Here is a 17,383-nt window from a genome sequence, read left to right as displayed (position 1 = left end):
CTTTTTAGTTGAACCAGTATGGTGACCGTTTTCCGTTTCAACCGGTTTTCATAATTTTCATAATTTTTCTATTTTCATACACACATGTAAACATCCACAAGTTTAAACATTAAAAAGACATATAAATAAAAGTTGAAGATAAATCCAAATACATTAAAACATATAACCGTAAGTTTACCTCAATTTACGTACATCAAAAATAAAATAAAGTATAATACAAAGACAAAATATAGTTTAGATAAATACAAACACATTAAAAAAACTACATAACATTTATCATGCGTTTTTATTCAAAGAAATTTAAATAAATGTGAAAAAAAAAAACCAAAGTTTGTTATGAAAATGATTCATTTCAATGTGTTTTTATTTAATTTAATTAGTTCCATCAGTTTAATTTAACTGGTTCAACCAGAATTTTATAAAAACCAGTCAGTTTATTCCAGTTTAGAAAAAAATATAAAATCGGTGTTAATTAAACCGCTTCATTCTCTAGTTCCAGTCTAAAACCGGTCGCTTCAAATCAATTTTTAAAACATTATTTCTAGTTTGCCAAACAATAAAACTCAAAAAATATATTAATTTATCAATGTCACTTTGTGGCACCCATGCATTATAATCTTGTACTCTCCGCAACAAACTTTGTACAAGGTTAGAAAAAGGTTTAACACAACACCCAAAATACTCGCTCCCATAAAATACACCTCAATCCAAGTGATACGAGCCAAAAAAAACTGAATATAAAAAGGCATAATGTACTTGGTTAGAAACAATGTCTAAGGGAAATTACCAAATTGACCTTACGTTAGCAATCTCATCAACCCCAATATATTCTGACAAGAAGGTGCCAAAATCACAAATTCAGAGGCTTTTTGAGAATATGATTACTTTAATCACCAGGTCTTAATTATTATACTGAAAAAATCTTAATTATTATATTCATTATTATACTGAATAAAAGATTTCAAGGTGGGTACCTCTCTATTCTCTAATGTGGGTATTTAACAAACGTCGATATGTACATATAAAACCACACCACATAACACTGTTTAGAATTTTTTACATTACGATTTATAGTTTTCCAAACTATATATATGGTACATTTTGCACTTTTGACTTTAAATTGCACAGCATCAAACTACAAACACCCTTAATTCTATCTATTTGTGTAGGTTATGTAAAATAACTTTTTATGGGGAAAAACAATTTAAAAACGAAAAAATGAGGTGAAATTTTTTACACATCCACTAATAAAGGATTTTTTATACTTAATAAAATATTTTTTTATAATTAATAAATAGTATATTTGAAAGAATTATAATAAAATTTTATAAAACCAGTTATAACGCTTCTAATAACCTAGTTTATAAGAACCTTTTAATTTGTAAACATAACAATCCAGAATAAAAAATAAGCTAAACTTGGCAGGATAACCTAAAGAAAAAAGAAAGATAACCAAAGTAATGATGAAGAGAATTATTGTTCTTATTGTACAAAATATAAATAATTGTAACAGAAGTATTGTTGCTGAAGGTTAACAGGAAAAGGAGTTATCCGAATTTGAGTGAATCCAAAAGCATAGCAAGATGAACAGCTGCTGCATATGCCAGTGACCTGTGTTTCACATGATTTGCCCATGACAAAAGAGTATTATAATTTCCAACAAAAAGTCAAAAAGGAAACAAGATATTACGATAAAGAAAGAGTAACATTTAATTTGATAAACAATGGAATAAAAATATTAAGTTTTAAATAAATATCAAAATATTATGTAATGAAAATAAAATAAAGACGAGCCATTCCCTAAAACGACCACTTTTGGAGGCAACATATCACATAAAACCCATCATTTTACCATTTATTCACAAATACTCGTTTAACTCGTTAAAAAGTCATCGGTCATGATTCATGCATGGGTCTAGGCCAACCGTATCCTTTCCAAACAAATTGATTATCATGTATTGACTCACTTTTCAATTCTCCAAGCAAATCGATTCTATCATTTGCTAGTATTGAAACAAATATGGTCAAATAGGTAGAATTGGAAATTTAGAGCTGTTCTATATGAAAATCATCAAAGATGGTCATCTCCGGTCCTCATCTGCTACCACCGTGGTCACGCCTCCAACAACGTTGGTGGCAGGCATTATTTATGTCTTTTTTTACGGTCCACCCTACTCTTTATCTCTCTTTTCCTGTCATGTAGTTCCTTGACTTTTCAATCCCTTAATTGACTTTCATCTCTTTCTCGGTTTTTCTAATTTTCCTTTATTTTTCAATATCTGAAATAAGAACACTCTCTATCTTTCACAACCTCCCTCTCTTTCTCGGTTTTGTCATTCTTTTCCCATTTTACAAATATAGGATATAAGAAATAAGAGCAAGAACAAATACATATCAAGCTTCCGCTAAAAGTTTCTTTCGTTTATTGGTCATTCAGTTGAAAATAAGCTTGGTTTATAGAACAATCGCAAAAATATCATGTAAAAATTATGAGTTTAAATGTAGGCAAGAATTTTTGTTTAAATTTAGCAAGTTTTATTTTTGCCAAAAAGGTAAACTCGTGAATAGACAGGTCCTATTTTCACGATTTTGATGTTTAGTTTGTGTTAAAATAACAAAAAAAGTTAATGATTAACTTAATAAATACTTATAATTCATATTGAAGTCGTAATACATCTTTTTATATGTTGTGAACCAGCTTACCAGGTCGGGTAAGGATTGGTTGTTAGACAGACCTTTTCATGACTTTGATTAGGTTAGCAACACTTATATGGGTGGATTTGTATATGATGCATCTTTGGATGCGGTTTATATGACAACTATTTGGGTTCATTGAAACTTATATAATTTGGTATTCAACTATGAAAAATATCTTAAAGATAGTATTTTTTTAGAACATTGTTACTTTCTCATTCAATTGGTTTAGTTATAGAAACTCTAAGATTAAAGTAAGTGGTTTCACAGTTACAAAATTTTATCATGGCTATAAATTTGTGATTGTTTTGTTGGTTTGCTAGCTTCTTGCTAGTTTTGTTTATATATAAAAATTCAATTATTAAAAAAGAAACAAGCTTATAACAAAAATATATTTTATAAAATTCCGTTTATTAATTATTGATTTTCGATGAGTATTATGCTTTTTATAAACAATCATAGAAAGAAAAATCTAGCATCATTGTTTAACACACACAAAGAGCATCCATAACCATTAACTAAATTTCTAACTTTTTTTTATTTGTCATTATCATTTTTCCGTTACGTTTATAAAACAAAAAACCTATTTAATTAAAATCATCTCCAAGAATTCATAAATTTTAAAGTTCTTTCTTAAAAATTAATTAATTGACCATCATCCTTGTGAAATATTTAATAAAGCCTCGTTATCAAATTTATTATTAATCAATCCCGTGTAATATTTATAAAAAAAAAAAAAAAAAAAAAAACTTAACACCAATATACATACAGTTTCCTTACTTTTTCTATATATTTATTTATTTTCATTGTTTCATTCCTTTTTTTTTCTTCACCAAAACTTGTAAACTAGGTGTAAGTTTTTCTGTTTTATATATAGTTTTTTTTAGTAAAAAATATATGGCCAATATAGTTTAAAAAAAAAATAAAAACTCATGAACCATTATTAAAGTTATTAATTTTTAGTAATTAAACCTACAATAAAGCTAATAAATTACTACAATTTTACCTTTTACTTTTCTTTGTCTGGAGGATTTTCCTTTTTTGGTCGGAATGAAGTGTAATTGTGTAAAAGGTGACAGTCCTTACTACTGTTCCTTGAACCCCTCCCTCCCCTCTTCCCCAAAACTCAAGAAAACCTCCCTCTACTTCTACTCTCTCACTACAATTGGGCCAAAATAGACAAACATTTGCAGCGGAATTTCCATCTTTCCAAGAATACCCCGCATCTCAAAATCCAATATTTCTTAGATTTTTTTTTTCTTCACATTTTTGAGGTCATGAGATTCAAAAACCCCATTTTTGAGTAATGGAATGAGGGGAAGTGATTTTTAGCAGATTTCTCATTCACCCCATCAACAGTTTAAAACCGTTCTTGCTACAAAGATGAGGAAACATGGTTGGCAACTTCCGTATCATCCTCTTCAGGTGCGTTTCATCTTATCCATGTGCCATTGTTGAAGTTTTTTGTAATAAGGTTAATGAAAATTTCGATTTTTGTTGCTTGATTTCGCAGCAATGTTTTACATCTCTTATGTCTGCCATTATTTTAGGGTTTATGAAGATTTAGCTTCTGGGTGTTTGGTTTCACAGCAATGTTTTAACATCCTAGCTATGACATTGCTGATATTCTTAGGTTTTTATAGCATCTGGGAGTTTAGTTTTGACAGAATTTATTGCATATAGTACACAGTTGAAATTTTCTGGCGGGTTTTCGAAATTTGGTATCTGGGTTTTTTATTTCACAAGAATGTGTTCATCTACTATCATCTCATTTTTAAATTTGTTAAAAGGTTTTTAAAAACTTTAGCCTCAGGGTGTTTGATTTACACCACAGTTTCTTATATAATTTTGAAAATTTATCTTGGTTTTTCCAAATTTAACAACAATGTTTTCATCTACTCCCATGTCGTTATCGAAGTTCCTGAAGATCTTGAATTATTACCTTTTGGGAGGTTTATTTCACAAAACGTTTCTCCTCTAGCATCCACATCCACATCGAAATGGAATTTTTTTTAGGGTTTCTGAAAACAACAACTTCTGGGTGTTTGACTTGTCAACAATTTCTTCACCCTTTGAGAAACTTAACTTACAGGAGTTGAATTCATTCGTTGTTTTTGAAAATTTTGCTAAAAGGTGTTTAATTTTTCATCGATTTGTGTAGGTGGCTGCTGTTTCTGTGTTTATAGCATTGGGATTCGCTTTCTATGTGTTCTTCGCCCCTTTTGTGGGCAAAAAGATGTATCAATATATTGTAATGGGAATCTACACTCCTCTAGTAAGCTCTTTTTATCTCCATTTCTCAATTATTTCATATATATTTATTTCCATAACCATTTTCAAGAATTTTCCATTTCTTAATCTTACCAGATTATATCTGCATTTGGCCTGTATATTTGGTGCGCTGGTGCTGATCCAGCAGATACAGGAGTTTTCAAATCAAGAAAATATTGTAAAACAACAAACAACAAAACAGGTGTTAAAAAAGAAGGATCGATAATAGAAGATACAAAAGATTATAAATCTGAAACTGAAAAAGCCACGTCACAACCTTCTTGTTTTATGCCCCTTTTGGCTCTTATTCCTTGTGCTGCCATGTGTCATCAACACCAAGACTCTTCTGAACATCAAACAAGTGACGATGGCATGTTCTACTGCAGTCTCTGTGAAGTTGAGGTGTGTTGACTTTTAAAGTCAAACCAACAAGTTTTCAAAGTTCAAATTCAATATGATTTTTCCAAAATTTGACATAGATCGAAGAACTAAACTGAACTTCATGATATGTAGTTTACTCCATGAACAGGATGATGAAATTTCATAACAAAATTCCTACGAATTTTGGATTTCAGAATAAATAATTTGACCAAGAAAGTGAAAGTCAGCAATTCTAAAAAGGTTGTTTTTTGTTTTTCTTGCAGGTTTTCAAGTATAGCAAACACTGTCGAGTCTGTGATAAATGTGTTGACCGATTTGACCACCATTGCAGGGTATAAAATTATACAAAGATTCAAACACATTCCCTTTATTTATAAAAACAAATTCTAACGACTTCTTTTATATCTGTGTAGTGGCTTAATAACTGTATTGGGAAAAAGAACTATGCAAGATTCTTTGCGCTTATGGTTTCTGCTCTTCTTCTGGTAAAGTCAAACCTTCATTGTTTGACCTCGTTGACTGTAAAGTCATATTTTACCACATCTATCTAACACAGGTTTTTAATTGGGCTTGAGAATTGAAGCTTATACTTCAATGGTCAACTGGAATCGTTGTTTTGATAAATTGTATCCTGGATCACAAAAGATTTGATGGGGAAATAGCATCCAAATTAGGAAGCAGTTTCACTTTAGCCCCTTATGTTTCAGTTGTGGTAAGTACTCTAATTCTTCCCAATTTTTATAAAAGTTGGCTTCATATTTTTATAGTTTGACTAAAAAAATTCTAGTCTAATTCTTGACAGGTGGTATGTACTATTTTGGCAATGATCGCAACATTGCCACTCATTCAGCTTTTCTTCTTTCACATTCTTCTCATAAAGAAGGTGAGGTTATTCTTCTTTCACATTCTTCTCAAAATATATAACATTTTTTTTAATTGTAATTTGGGTATTTTATAAATGTAAAAAAAGTTTAGACCTTTTAATGTGATGAAGATTGTGGATTAAGGATATGTTTGTGACTTTGTGATGATAGGGAATTAGCACATACGATTATATCATAGCATTAAGGGAACAAGAGAATCAAGGATATGGGGGCCCACAGAGTCCACAAATGTCACCGGCTACCTCAATCACCGGATTAAGCAGCGTCAGCTCCTTCAATACTTTCCGGCAAGGAGCGTGGTGTACGCCTCCACGACTCTTTGTTGAAGATCAGGTATGTATTAATTGATTGATCAAATATCGTAATTTATTTAGAAAATATTTATGGGATTTTGTTTTGATTTTGTAGTACGATGTAGTTCCACCAGAAACCAGTTCAGTGAGCTCGTTAGGTAAAAAAACGATCGAAGATCGAGATCCAATCAAGAAAAAGAACCCGACAAGCGTGAAAATCAGCCCATGGACCCTGGCCCGTTTGAATGGTGATGACGTGTCAAAAGCAGCTGCAGAGGCACGAAAAAGGTCAAAGATTTTGCAGCCGGTGTCAAAGTCGAACAGAATCGAAAGGGAAAGGGACAGAAGCTTCGGAAGAAGCAATAGGGAAGGTTCTAGAAAAATTGGGAACGATAGAGTGAGAGAGGAGAGTAGTTCGGGAAATTTGGTGCCTTTGCAGCTTGAAGCTCGTAGTGTGTACAGAGCCATGTCAATGTCATCTCCTGATAATAGTAGTTTGGATATGGAGTCGCCTGATATTCAGCCGTTTATGGGAAGAGGAGGAGATAATGATGTAGGAGTAGGGTTGTCTGGTGTGGTTGAAAACCAGGGGATTCTGGCACTCATGAGATCCATGAGTGATGGGTATGATGCATCTGGTGGTGAAGATAGTGATAGGATTCCATCCAAATTTGAAAGAAAGATTTGAATTTTGAATTTTTCTTCTTTTTAAATATTTTTGAATCATGGAAAAAGTTAAACTATCGCAAGGAAAAATCAGATTCTTGAACCCATGGCCATGTTTGTGTAAGCGGGTAAAGAATGAAAACTGTTGGGCCGAAAAAAAAAATGAAAATGTGGACAACCTGTTAGATTGGGCGTGTTCATTCTACCTTTTTGCTTTTAAGCTTAAAATCGCTCGAGAAAAAAAAATCATTCGGTAAAAAATTCAAAATTCAAAAGCTAGTTCAAGTCCTTCAATAAAAATCTTTTTTATAATTTTACCAATTGACTTAATTACTTTTTATAAAAATCAATGGCATGTCTACCAGGTGCTCTGCCGAGTCGTTTACATGTTTTATAAGCTTTCATCTAATTTTTGCCAAACATTCAAATACAAATAAAAGCTAAGTTACCGAACACTTAAATAGAAATAAAAGCTATAGTTCTTGAACTTATGAAATACTTACAAGTTTTATGTTGTATGCTGCTATTACTAGTAAAAAAGACACCTTTGCTATGATTGGCAAGTTATTGTAAGTATGTTGGTATTGTGGATAAGAATTACAAGTATGGTGCTATTATATGTTAAAATATTACGAATAAGATAATATCATAGACGAAAATCAACATACATTTTACGAGTTTTAGGTCACATATTGTTATGATTAAAAAAAATAGAGTTCCTTAGCATTATAGATAAAAAAAATAAGCATATTGTTAATGTATAATATAACATATAGGATTATTGTGACGGTTGCCCAACAAACTATAAGTTTTAGAGGCTTTTTAGCATGATGTGAATTTTTAAGTGGTTCAGAATTTTTAAGAGGTCGGAAACGCAGTGGGAAGAAAAAATAAGGCGTTTGTGTGAAATAGAATGAGAAGGAAAAATATTTGCTGAAAAATTAGGGTATTCTTAGAATACGTCATCTTATCTCATTCAAATACAACTCATTCTCTTAAAAGTTAAAAGTCTGCTGAATAAATAAAACTTAAGAGGCTTTTAAACATTATGAATCTGAATATTTTAAAATCTGCCTCTTAATTTAAAAATTAAAAGGCTACCAAACAATCTTTTCAGTCTTATTTGGCATTAGTTCTTTTTTTTTTTTTTTTAATCCCTAAACCAACAAATGGCATGTTAAAGAGTGTATACCCATTATTTATGGGTTTCACCTATGATGTTGGGAGTGGGTAGGTCCACATTGATACAGCATGGATATATTTCTTATTTTTAATTTTCTTAAATTGAAAAAAAATAAATAAATAATGAACTATATTCGACTTTATATGTAGAGTTGATGACGGTGTCAACTGAGTGTGGTGGTGGTCGCAGGAGATGGATGATAAATCAAATTTAAGTTGGCGAACATGGTGCTTCAATCTTCATTTTCATTGTGCTTTTGCTTCATTTTCCTACGTTCTTCAAAATCAATGCTTCAAGAACACAGACAAAAAATTTCAAATTTGTTGGGGTGATATATCGACATTGTGGGATAAAACCCCGAAAAATAGAAAAAAAAAAAAAAAAAACCATTTGGAGGCCATGTCAGCGACACTTGGACAAGTTTGCCAACAAAATGCCACGTGACGTGCCATAACACCTTTATAAACGGGTCACTGCTTCATTCTTTACACAATCAATGGTTTAAATGACATAAATTTCTTGATTTTAATGGTAACAATCACAAAAAAAAAAAAAAAAAAATGCAAGTAACAACACAGAGAACAGCAATTTATAATCATATTATATACAACATATAAAGCTACAAAAGTTACTTTCCCAGAAACACAGTTGTTCATTTCAGACATTAAAAGGTCCTTAGAGAACCGATACCCTTAGATATATATATATATATATATATATATATATATATATATCACTAATACAAGGTTAACAACAGTTACAAAGAGGTAAGTTGATAAAAGCAAGAACCTAATTTGTGGAGTAGAATCCACTAACCTCGATCATCATTCATCAAGCTGGGACAACACTAACAACATGAGGGATTTTCCCATCATCAAAAGGCAAGCTGACATACTCACGAGCAAACTCTTCAACAATTTCAATGGCCAATTCACCATGTAAAGCCTTACAGTACATATACAACACAGTATTGGCTGCTGTATTCTGAAGCAGTAACACAGTCAAGAGACTAGTACCAATAACCACCTGCAATCCAAAAGGCCAGCTCTTCCATCCATCAACAGCATCGAAATGCATCACATCATTCGAATTCATCCACACCCAAAACCCAATCAGAATCCCAAACAACAACAGCAGAGATAACGAAACGGATCTCATCCCTTTCACTAAGTAAGAACTCCGCCACAGTGGTTCAAACCCCCATTTTGATTCCGCCACAACCACCACACAAGCTAGTGACCAGTTCACTTGGAAATAGATTAGGGAAAAAGCTAGCGCTGCACCCATCAGGACGAATGACGTCATAAAGTAATTCGAGTCGTAATCGATTACAAACCCTAGGTTTTCCCCCATCTTGATGATTACCAAAAAGAGCAGGAGGAACGTTAGCGAGACTAGAGATAGGATAAGCTGAGCTGCGATTGTGGTCGAAACGAGTGGGAAGAAGGAGAAGATTAGGGATTTCATGGCGGGGAAAAACTTGACTGGTCTTCCATAGAAGCCATGGTAGGTGCTGTAGGTGATTGTGGCTATGGCACCGAGGAAGAAGATGTAAACAAAAACTGAATAGAGGAGATGAATTGTCAGGTTTTGACGAAGATCCGGCGGATCGACTACGAAAAACTTTGTAGAAACGACGTAGGATCGAGTGAGGGAGAGCTGGAGAGTAGGGAAAATGATGAGTGAGAAAGAGAGAGGGAGGAGGAAGATGACGGATAAGGCGAGAAAGTGACGGGAGTGTGCATTAACGATTCTCTTTGCCTCCGATAGAACGCCGCAAAGGTTCAGTGTATGCGCAGGTGCGGTGGACATGGTGGTAGTACGACGGCGATACTGTGGTATTGCTTTGCACAATGGGGAAGAGTGAAGACAGATTTTTGATTGAAGAATCAAGGAACCCCGGGGGAATGGGGGTTCGAGTTGATTTTGCATTAATATAGTCAGGGTGTCAGTATGGGATGCCCACGTGGAACGATAAAGGCCACGTCATACGTTGTTCGAATGAGTGTCATTGTCCATACTCCATAGATAAAGTTTTCGACTAAACCCCCTTAATAGTCTTTTTATTTTATATACTAGTTATAACCCTTAGACATCACAGATTACGATATCAAAATATCAAAAGAAAAAAAATTATAAATAAATCATAAGCTAATTATTGATCAATGATAATAAAACATTTATTAATTTATAAAGATATGTGTTTTGAATATCTGATCCTTGTTTTGTATTTGTATATATTTTATAAAATTTGACTTTTGTATAATACAATATACATCTGAATAGAGTAAAAAACAATAGAATAAATATAAAAAATCAATTCAATGAAAAACTTTGTCTTTGTCGTTATAGAACGATTTAAGGGTCCATAAGTTGATGACACATATTTTCAAAATGAAATCATCCGTTAATAAATCTAGTTCACTTAGGGTGGAGGGAGTCCTACCCTCCCAACCCACTCAACCCATTGCCATATCAGCGCCACATCATCATTTCTCTCTCATCTTTCTTCCATCTTTCTCAACCCACAACACATGAAAATTCTATTTTTCCCAACCCATTCAACCCACTTAATTTTTTATTTTAAAATAAACACAAACTAATAAAAATTATACAAAACTAATTTACAAAATATTAAAAATATACAAACTAATTTAGAAAATAATTAAAAAACATATAAAATTGTTTTGATAAAAGTTTTGATGCATAATGCACAAATGATTATTGCTTGAATTGTAATATATGCATGCTATGCTTTTTTTTTCTTCGAAAATTAAATAAAAATTAAATGAAAAAGGAGATGCGTGACCCTACAAAGCAAATTGATAAAGTTTCTTGCGGTTTCTAAAAGCCACTCAAACTAATTTTTCCAAACCCACTTAAACCGCTTGCTTGGAAGGAATGGTAATCCGCCGATACCACCCAAAAATTTTGCAACCCGCCTTTCCATTCCGTTCACCCTTAATAGAGTGACTTTTAGTGAAACCTTTACTCTTAAAAAAAAAGTTTAGTTGAATTATAATGAATTAAATAGATAAAAAGAATGATAATGAAAAATAAAAAGTATATTAAGAAGATCTATCCAAAAAAAATATCATTAAATGAAAAATATTGTAAACAATTGAAAAATATTATAAACAATACTAATTGTGCATTATTTCCTAATTGATCAACGCCTATGGATGTAAAGGAAATAAGCATAAATGTCCATGTTTATTTCATAAAGTAAAATAAAAATCAGCAACAATACATGTTTAAAAAATTGAGCAATGTTTATTATTTAAAAAATAACCTAAAATGATCATTGTTTACTACGAGAAGTGAAATGAAACTGTAGAAATACCCCATGTTAAAAAATATATAACATAAATGGCCACTTTATTAAAAAAGCTAACAAAAATGGTATACATTTTCTGCATAATACGTTATAGTCCATTTTTCAGAAAAAATGACAGATTGTTTCTTATCGGAAAAATGGTCCTTGTATATTTTGTAATGTACCTAGAATGAAGTTTGAAGAAGATCCAAAACATACTATATGAATATTTTAAGCAACAACAATCAGTAAATTTAATAATTGTTACATCTGTGGAAAACTAAAATTAAGAAAATATTTGAGATTAATTTTGACCGATTGAAGGAGTAGTGAAAGCAGGAGATACTCTAATTACCCATTGATGTCTGATATTTTTACACGCATATTTGGTAACAATAATCTCCAAAACTCCAAATCGATTAAAAAAAATACATTTTTCATCACCTACATCTGATAAACAATAAAATTATGTTATTAAAGCAATTAAAATGGAATGAAGTGGAAATGCCATCATCATACCCTTTAAAATCATTTAAAATGCATAATGTCCATCATTTATTTTTAATTTTTTTTAGAAAATAAGCAAAACTCTAAGAGCAACATAGCCTACCATGTTAAAGCTGTGAGAATCTCTTTGAATTTGATGACATTGCTATAATTGTGTGGTTTTTCCAACACCTATCATTACATATGCATAGGGGATTCATTTATAGAGGGGGTGTGTGGTGTTATGGCGTTTTCAAACACTGCATAGACCATAAATCTTTAACATTTTTCCATAAAAGGCAACCAAGTTTATACCTTTTGAATGACAGTTGTAAGCTTGGAAGTTAAGTATAATCCTGTTGCAACAGATGGAAAGATACATCCATATTGTATAGAAAGAACTGATACCAAAAAAATATATAACATTGAGTGAAATAAGAAAAAACAAAAAACTCATGAGGGCAAAAAAGTAATTGATACATACGGGTTACCTGTTTCCAATAATTACGATCTCTCGTGTTCTTGTAGTACATTAAAAGTAGAAACTTGAAGACCATCACGCATGTCTTGCCATTGAATTTGGGGTGAAGATATATTAGTTAGAAAAATACAAAATACAAATAAATATCAACATTAAGGAGGTTTAATGTTGAATGCATTTCAATAAACTTTGTCCGTTTAGATATCTTTTTTCTAAGTTTACGAGTTTGAGATAAAATGTAACCAAAAATGACATATTTACGTTTAAATGGGTGAAATAAAAAGACGTTTTAAAATTTAAGACTTACATTTCTTCCTCTTCTCCACACTTCAGGGCATTCTTAGCAATTACTTGAAAAGCTTCTTCAACATTGATTCCCTTGTTGACTAATGTCTCAAAATACAAAATGTTTCCTTTTGAGGCACACCAAGCATGTGCCTTTTACTCTGAAACATGACACCCATTATTTTAAATTAATAATCTATTCTTAATAAAACAACCAACAAATCAATTTCTTATTTTTTTTTTCAAAATTTTAAATCCCCACTGAAAACACATATCACTCTATTGTTGCCACCAACCACATCAACTTTGAATATGCTTCGGTGTCCATCAATATTAAACGTTTTGAATGGTTGATGGTTACATCAGTGCTAATTATTTTTACTTAACTTGGGTACGTGCAGAATCAGCATGGAAATGACTTACAATTTATTCATTTAGATGAAGTTGGTTGCAACCTCATTGAATTTATGTTTCGAAACTTGACCCGAATGTTTTCACTAATTGGTGAATATGAGTTCTTTTTCACGACTTTAAAAATTCTTGGCCATGACAACCAGTTTCGCCATAATTATCAACATCCATATTTCCTAAATAATTCTTTTATCAACCATTGAACTCAAACTCTATTATCAAGATTTCAAATTGAAAAACAACAACGATCAACTTAACACTAGTAAACTAAAAAAACAAAACCTTTTTCACATACAACATAAGGCATTTGAACATCAACACAACAATCATCTCCACATGGGCATCTAAGTATTTGAAGTTATCTGTAACCAACATTTCCTACACAAAAGTAAGCCATTGAGAATAATAATATTAAATTGAAGTAATTCTTGTTACGCAACTTGATGGTGATATATTGTCTAAAAGAAAATCAAAAGTGCTAAGTGGTTAAGTGCTAACCTGGTTTTTAATTTATTTTCAACTTGCTTCCTGATATGGTTGAGTTCTTACTGATTCTTGGGTTGCGATGAATTTCTTGATTGGGTAAAGCGAGAGAAAAATGCCTAGGGCTTTTACCTTAAGCCTTTTGTCCTTTATCCTGTAGAAATCAAATCAACGTATAAAAACACCAACTAAGAACAAAGGATGTTACGACTGTGGTAGTGAGGGAAGAAAGACGGTGAATCAAGTCTCAATTGAGCAATGATGTGATGGTAGTGAGTCGTGTGGGGTGCAACGTTGGAGAGGATAAGCAACGATGAGTAAAATTGGTCCGATTTGTGTATATTTTCATGAAATCAGAGCAACCCTGATGTGTTTACTGTAAAAAATCATAACCGATAACATCAATGAAAAGAGGCGTGAATCAAAGAAGAAAAACAACAACAACATGAAAAGTTGAGAAGGGGTCAAGATTCTTCAAACCTCCGTGGATTCAAACCTACTTAACTAACTGATCGAGAAAATAACGCCATTAGGTTTCAATCAATGTATACTTAGAAAAAAATCAATCTATTTATCTCGTCATTTTGCAACGATAGAGGAATCATCGTGCGCAAATTAAGGCCATGATTTTGGGAAGGGTTTAAATTTTGATTTTGATTTATGGAGAGGAAGAAAACGTGGGTGAACATTATCGTCTGATTTTAAGGCCTGATTTTTCGGATTTATAGGGTATGAAGGTCGAATACAACAATTAGCAACTAGCCGGCAAAATCAGTGAGTAAAATGTTGAAGGACTGACATGTGGCAAGGTAACGATGTATAATGAGGACACGTGGTAGTTTAAGGTTTCTTTTATTAAGAATAGATTTTAAGACAAAATTGTAAAGATTATGGTATGTATTTTTTTGGTTTCGGTATATAGATTTTTTTGGATTTATGGTCTTTTTTTTGCCTAGTTTGTATATAAAATTGGTCTCCCAACTTAATTTTCGTTAAGTTGTTGTTAAACTCCTCATATGTCTCACACAAGAGGGTATATTTGTCTTTTCATTTCTAAGACTATTTTTATACTTGAAAAAAATATATCTTTTAAAAAAAATTAATACCTATTTATTTATTTTAATGATTTTTTTTTATTGAAATTTCTACTTGCAGTGTTATTCCATTTGGCTTTGAAACATATGTTTCATTTACTTGTTTGTTATTAAATAGTAATAACTAATAATAATCACCAGATATGTACATTCTTTTTGGAAATAATTAACCAAAACAGGAATGTTTGTTATGTGTTTAATCTAATATTCTAAAGTTTAGTATGTGTTTGAAATGCATAATGCTTGATTCTTTAGTTTTGGAATCATGAACTGAGTTTCTGATTCCTTCGATTTGTTTTTCTAACAAGTCATGTAGATCAAGATCAAAGTCACCGACAATGTCCATATGTGGAGACATATCTGAGTCACTTGAGTTACTCAGCTGCACTGCATCTATGAATGCTGAAATTATTGGATGATGATTGATGCTTTTGTTAGCTAATCTCATTACTGAAGGAGAAGGAACTGTTAAACTTCCATCATTGACATCTCTGTTCAGCCATTTAATCATGAAAGTACATCTACATTTCGTCCTCTTTGAATGTCTCACCCGTATCACCTGTTAATGGTGCAAATGATTAGATCATGGACGGATGATAACGAAGGATCAAATACTTTAGAAATGGAAATTCAAGTGCAAGAAAATATACCTTTTCTACCTTTGCATCAAAGAGCCCTCCTTCAGATTCTGAGTCTCGATTGACAAGAACAGTCTCACCTGGTTTGATGTGAGCACATTCATCATCTTGGAGAGGAAAAGAACGAGCTCGAATTCGCATCAAAGCTTCTTTTTCACTCATTAATGTATCTTGGGAATCATTGTCCTCATATTTTACAACAAGACCACCGCCTGTTGGGCTGCAGATGATAACAAAAGTCACAAAACTTATCATAATCCGACAATATAAACAAATGTTGAAATGAAAGATCAAAATTCAACAACTAAATTCTATTAATGTTGTTAGTTCTTCTGATTTCATACGATTGCACTCAATGTGGAAACCCCCCTTTCGTTCCAAATAAGATGTCATCTGGAATTTGAAAATAATAATATCTCTAGGGAACTTTCCCCATTTTAGCAGCGAAACTCGGATTTAGTTTGCTTGATTCCAAACTTGAGTAGATTTGGATTATCCATGTCAATGTAACGTCCCAAAAATACGAGCCAAAAATTTCATTTTTAAAACATATACATAACAAATATTAGAAACAAAACGTTCACCGATCATATCATTTTGTAAAAAGTTATCGCATGTCTTGAAAAACATTTTATAAAAACATAATAATGTCAGAGTACAAATTCTCAGGAGGATCTCATAGTGCGGAATACAAGGCATGTGTGTGATGGGCCGCTACCGCGCCAGCTCCTTCCCCTTCGAAGAAGAGGTACCTTAAACCAAAACTGAAAACTGTAAGCACGAAGCTTAGTGAGTTCCCCCATCATACCACATACCAAACAATCACATATCATACATACTGCCGGGCAATTATGGGGTGCTCGACCTACCTGGTACGACCATTCTGGGGTGCCGACCTACCCGTGTCAAGCCGTTCTGGGGTGCTGACTACCCACCAGTCCTAACGACCGATCCTTGGGGACTATTTCACCCCCTACTGCTACTATCACATATATCATAACATAACATATTATCAGACATATCTGGGGTGTCCAATATACCCTTCGGTCCTAACGACCGAACTTGGGGACTATTCCCCTCCTACTACCACTATCGCATATAGCACATCATGCAAGCATATAAACATATCAAGTAGTAGCAAACCTAGATGATATCACAAAGACAATCATCTAACATACAACTCCTACTGGTGGGACGACATTGTGGCCGTAGACCCACCGCTACTGGAAGGTAACTCACCTTAAAGTAGCTGTTGATCGGTTTGGGAACTGACTGTCTTCTGCTGCTGCTGCTCCGGAAATCCTCTGACTATAATTCCCACAAAACACTCAGTCAAATACTGCTAACCGACCTCAGGGTAAAATGACCATTTACCCCTAACCAAACCAAGAGTCAAAGTCAAATTCAACTGCCAGTTGACCCAACTCGCCGAGTCCCTATCCCTTTGTCTGACCATAATCTCGTCTCTACTCGTCGAGTTAGGCATTGACTCGACGAGTTTTCCTCCTAAACCAAAGTCTAATAGTCCTTCATCCTACTCGCCGAGTTGTATGAACAACTTGTCGATTTTATCTTCATCCGAAGAACACTCTATGCTGAGACTCGTCGAGTTGTATGAACAACTCGCCGAGTCTGTTCTTGAGGCAAGAAGATTGCCTTGAACTCGCCGAGTCATGGCATTGACTCGCCGAGTTACTTCACGAGTGAGTCTAGCTTCCGACCCACTGAGTCACACCCCATGACTCACTACTCCAACCCGCAAACACGAAAAGGGGGAAAACTTGGGGACTCGCAACTCGACTCGCCGAGTCCGATGA

At 33.0% G+C, this 17,383-nt stretch overlaps 2 protein-coding genes across 2 annotated transcripts; one reads left to right on the top strand and one right to left on the bottom strand.

Annotated features, from left to right (window-relative positions):
* The first annotated feature begins 3,736 nt into the window (after window positions 1-3,736).
* Window positions 3,737-7,292, top strand: LOC145092600 (putative protein S-acyltransferase 22). The gene is made up of 9 exons (XM_079030552.1): window positions 3,737-4,119; window positions 4,856-4,969; window positions 5,062-5,367; window positions 5,610-5,678; window positions 5,760-5,831; window positions 5,930-6,058; window positions 6,149-6,229; window positions 6,381-6,563; window positions 6,639-7,292. Exons 1-9 carry the CDS (start codon window positions 4,078-4,080, stop codon window positions 7,209-7,211), a joined length of 1,569 nt encoding a protein of 522 aa, XP_078886678.1. The 5' UTR covers window positions 3,737-4,077; the 3' UTR covers window positions 7,212-7,292.
* Window positions 7,293-8,322: 1,030 nt separating this feature from the next.
* On the bottom strand, window positions 8,323-10,319 carry LOC145092599 (uncharacterized). Its single transcript, XM_079030550.1, has 2 exons — window positions 9,189-10,319; window positions 8,323-8,662 (listed from the first exon to the last, which is right to left on the bottom strand). Exon 1 carries the CDS (start codon window positions 10,302-10,304, stop codon window positions 9,204-9,206), a length of 1,101 nt encoding a protein of 366 aa, XP_078886676.1. The 5' UTR covers window positions 10,305-10,319; the 3' UTR covers window positions 8,323-8,662; window positions 9,189-9,203.
* Window positions 10,320-17,383: the final 7,064 nt, after the last annotated feature.

Source organism: Lactuca serriola, chromosome 3 (genome assembly GCF_051521515.1).
Source record: "Lactuca serriola cultivar US96UC23 chromosome 3, Lser_US96UC23_V15, whole genome shotgun sequence".
NCBI lineage: Eukaryota > Viridiplantae > Streptophyta > Magnoliopsida > Asterales > Asteraceae > Lactuca > Lactuca serriola.
The sequence above is the reverse complement of the archived record's forward strand: the minus strand, read 5'-3'. Positions and strand labels throughout refer to the sequence as shown.

Excerpts from the sequence above, each read along its gene's own strand:
- LOC145092600 (XM_079030552.1), top strand. The coding sequence starts at position 4,078 with ATGAGGAAACATGGTTGGCAACTTCCGTATCATCCTCTTCAG. Across the intron at positions 5,368-5,609 it reads GCAGTCTCTGTGAAGTTGAG|GTTTTCAAGTATAGCAAACA; the intron begins GTGTGTTGACTT and ends TTTTTCTTGCAG. Across the intron at positions 5,832-5,929 it reads TGGTTTCTGCTCTTCTTCTG|CTTATACTTCAATGGTCAAC; the intron begins GTAAAGTCAAAC and ends TGAGAATTGAAG.
- LOC145092599 (XM_079030550.1), bottom strand. The coding sequence starts at position 10,304 with ATGCAAAATCAACTCGAACCCCCATTCCCCCGGGGTTCCTTGATTCTT.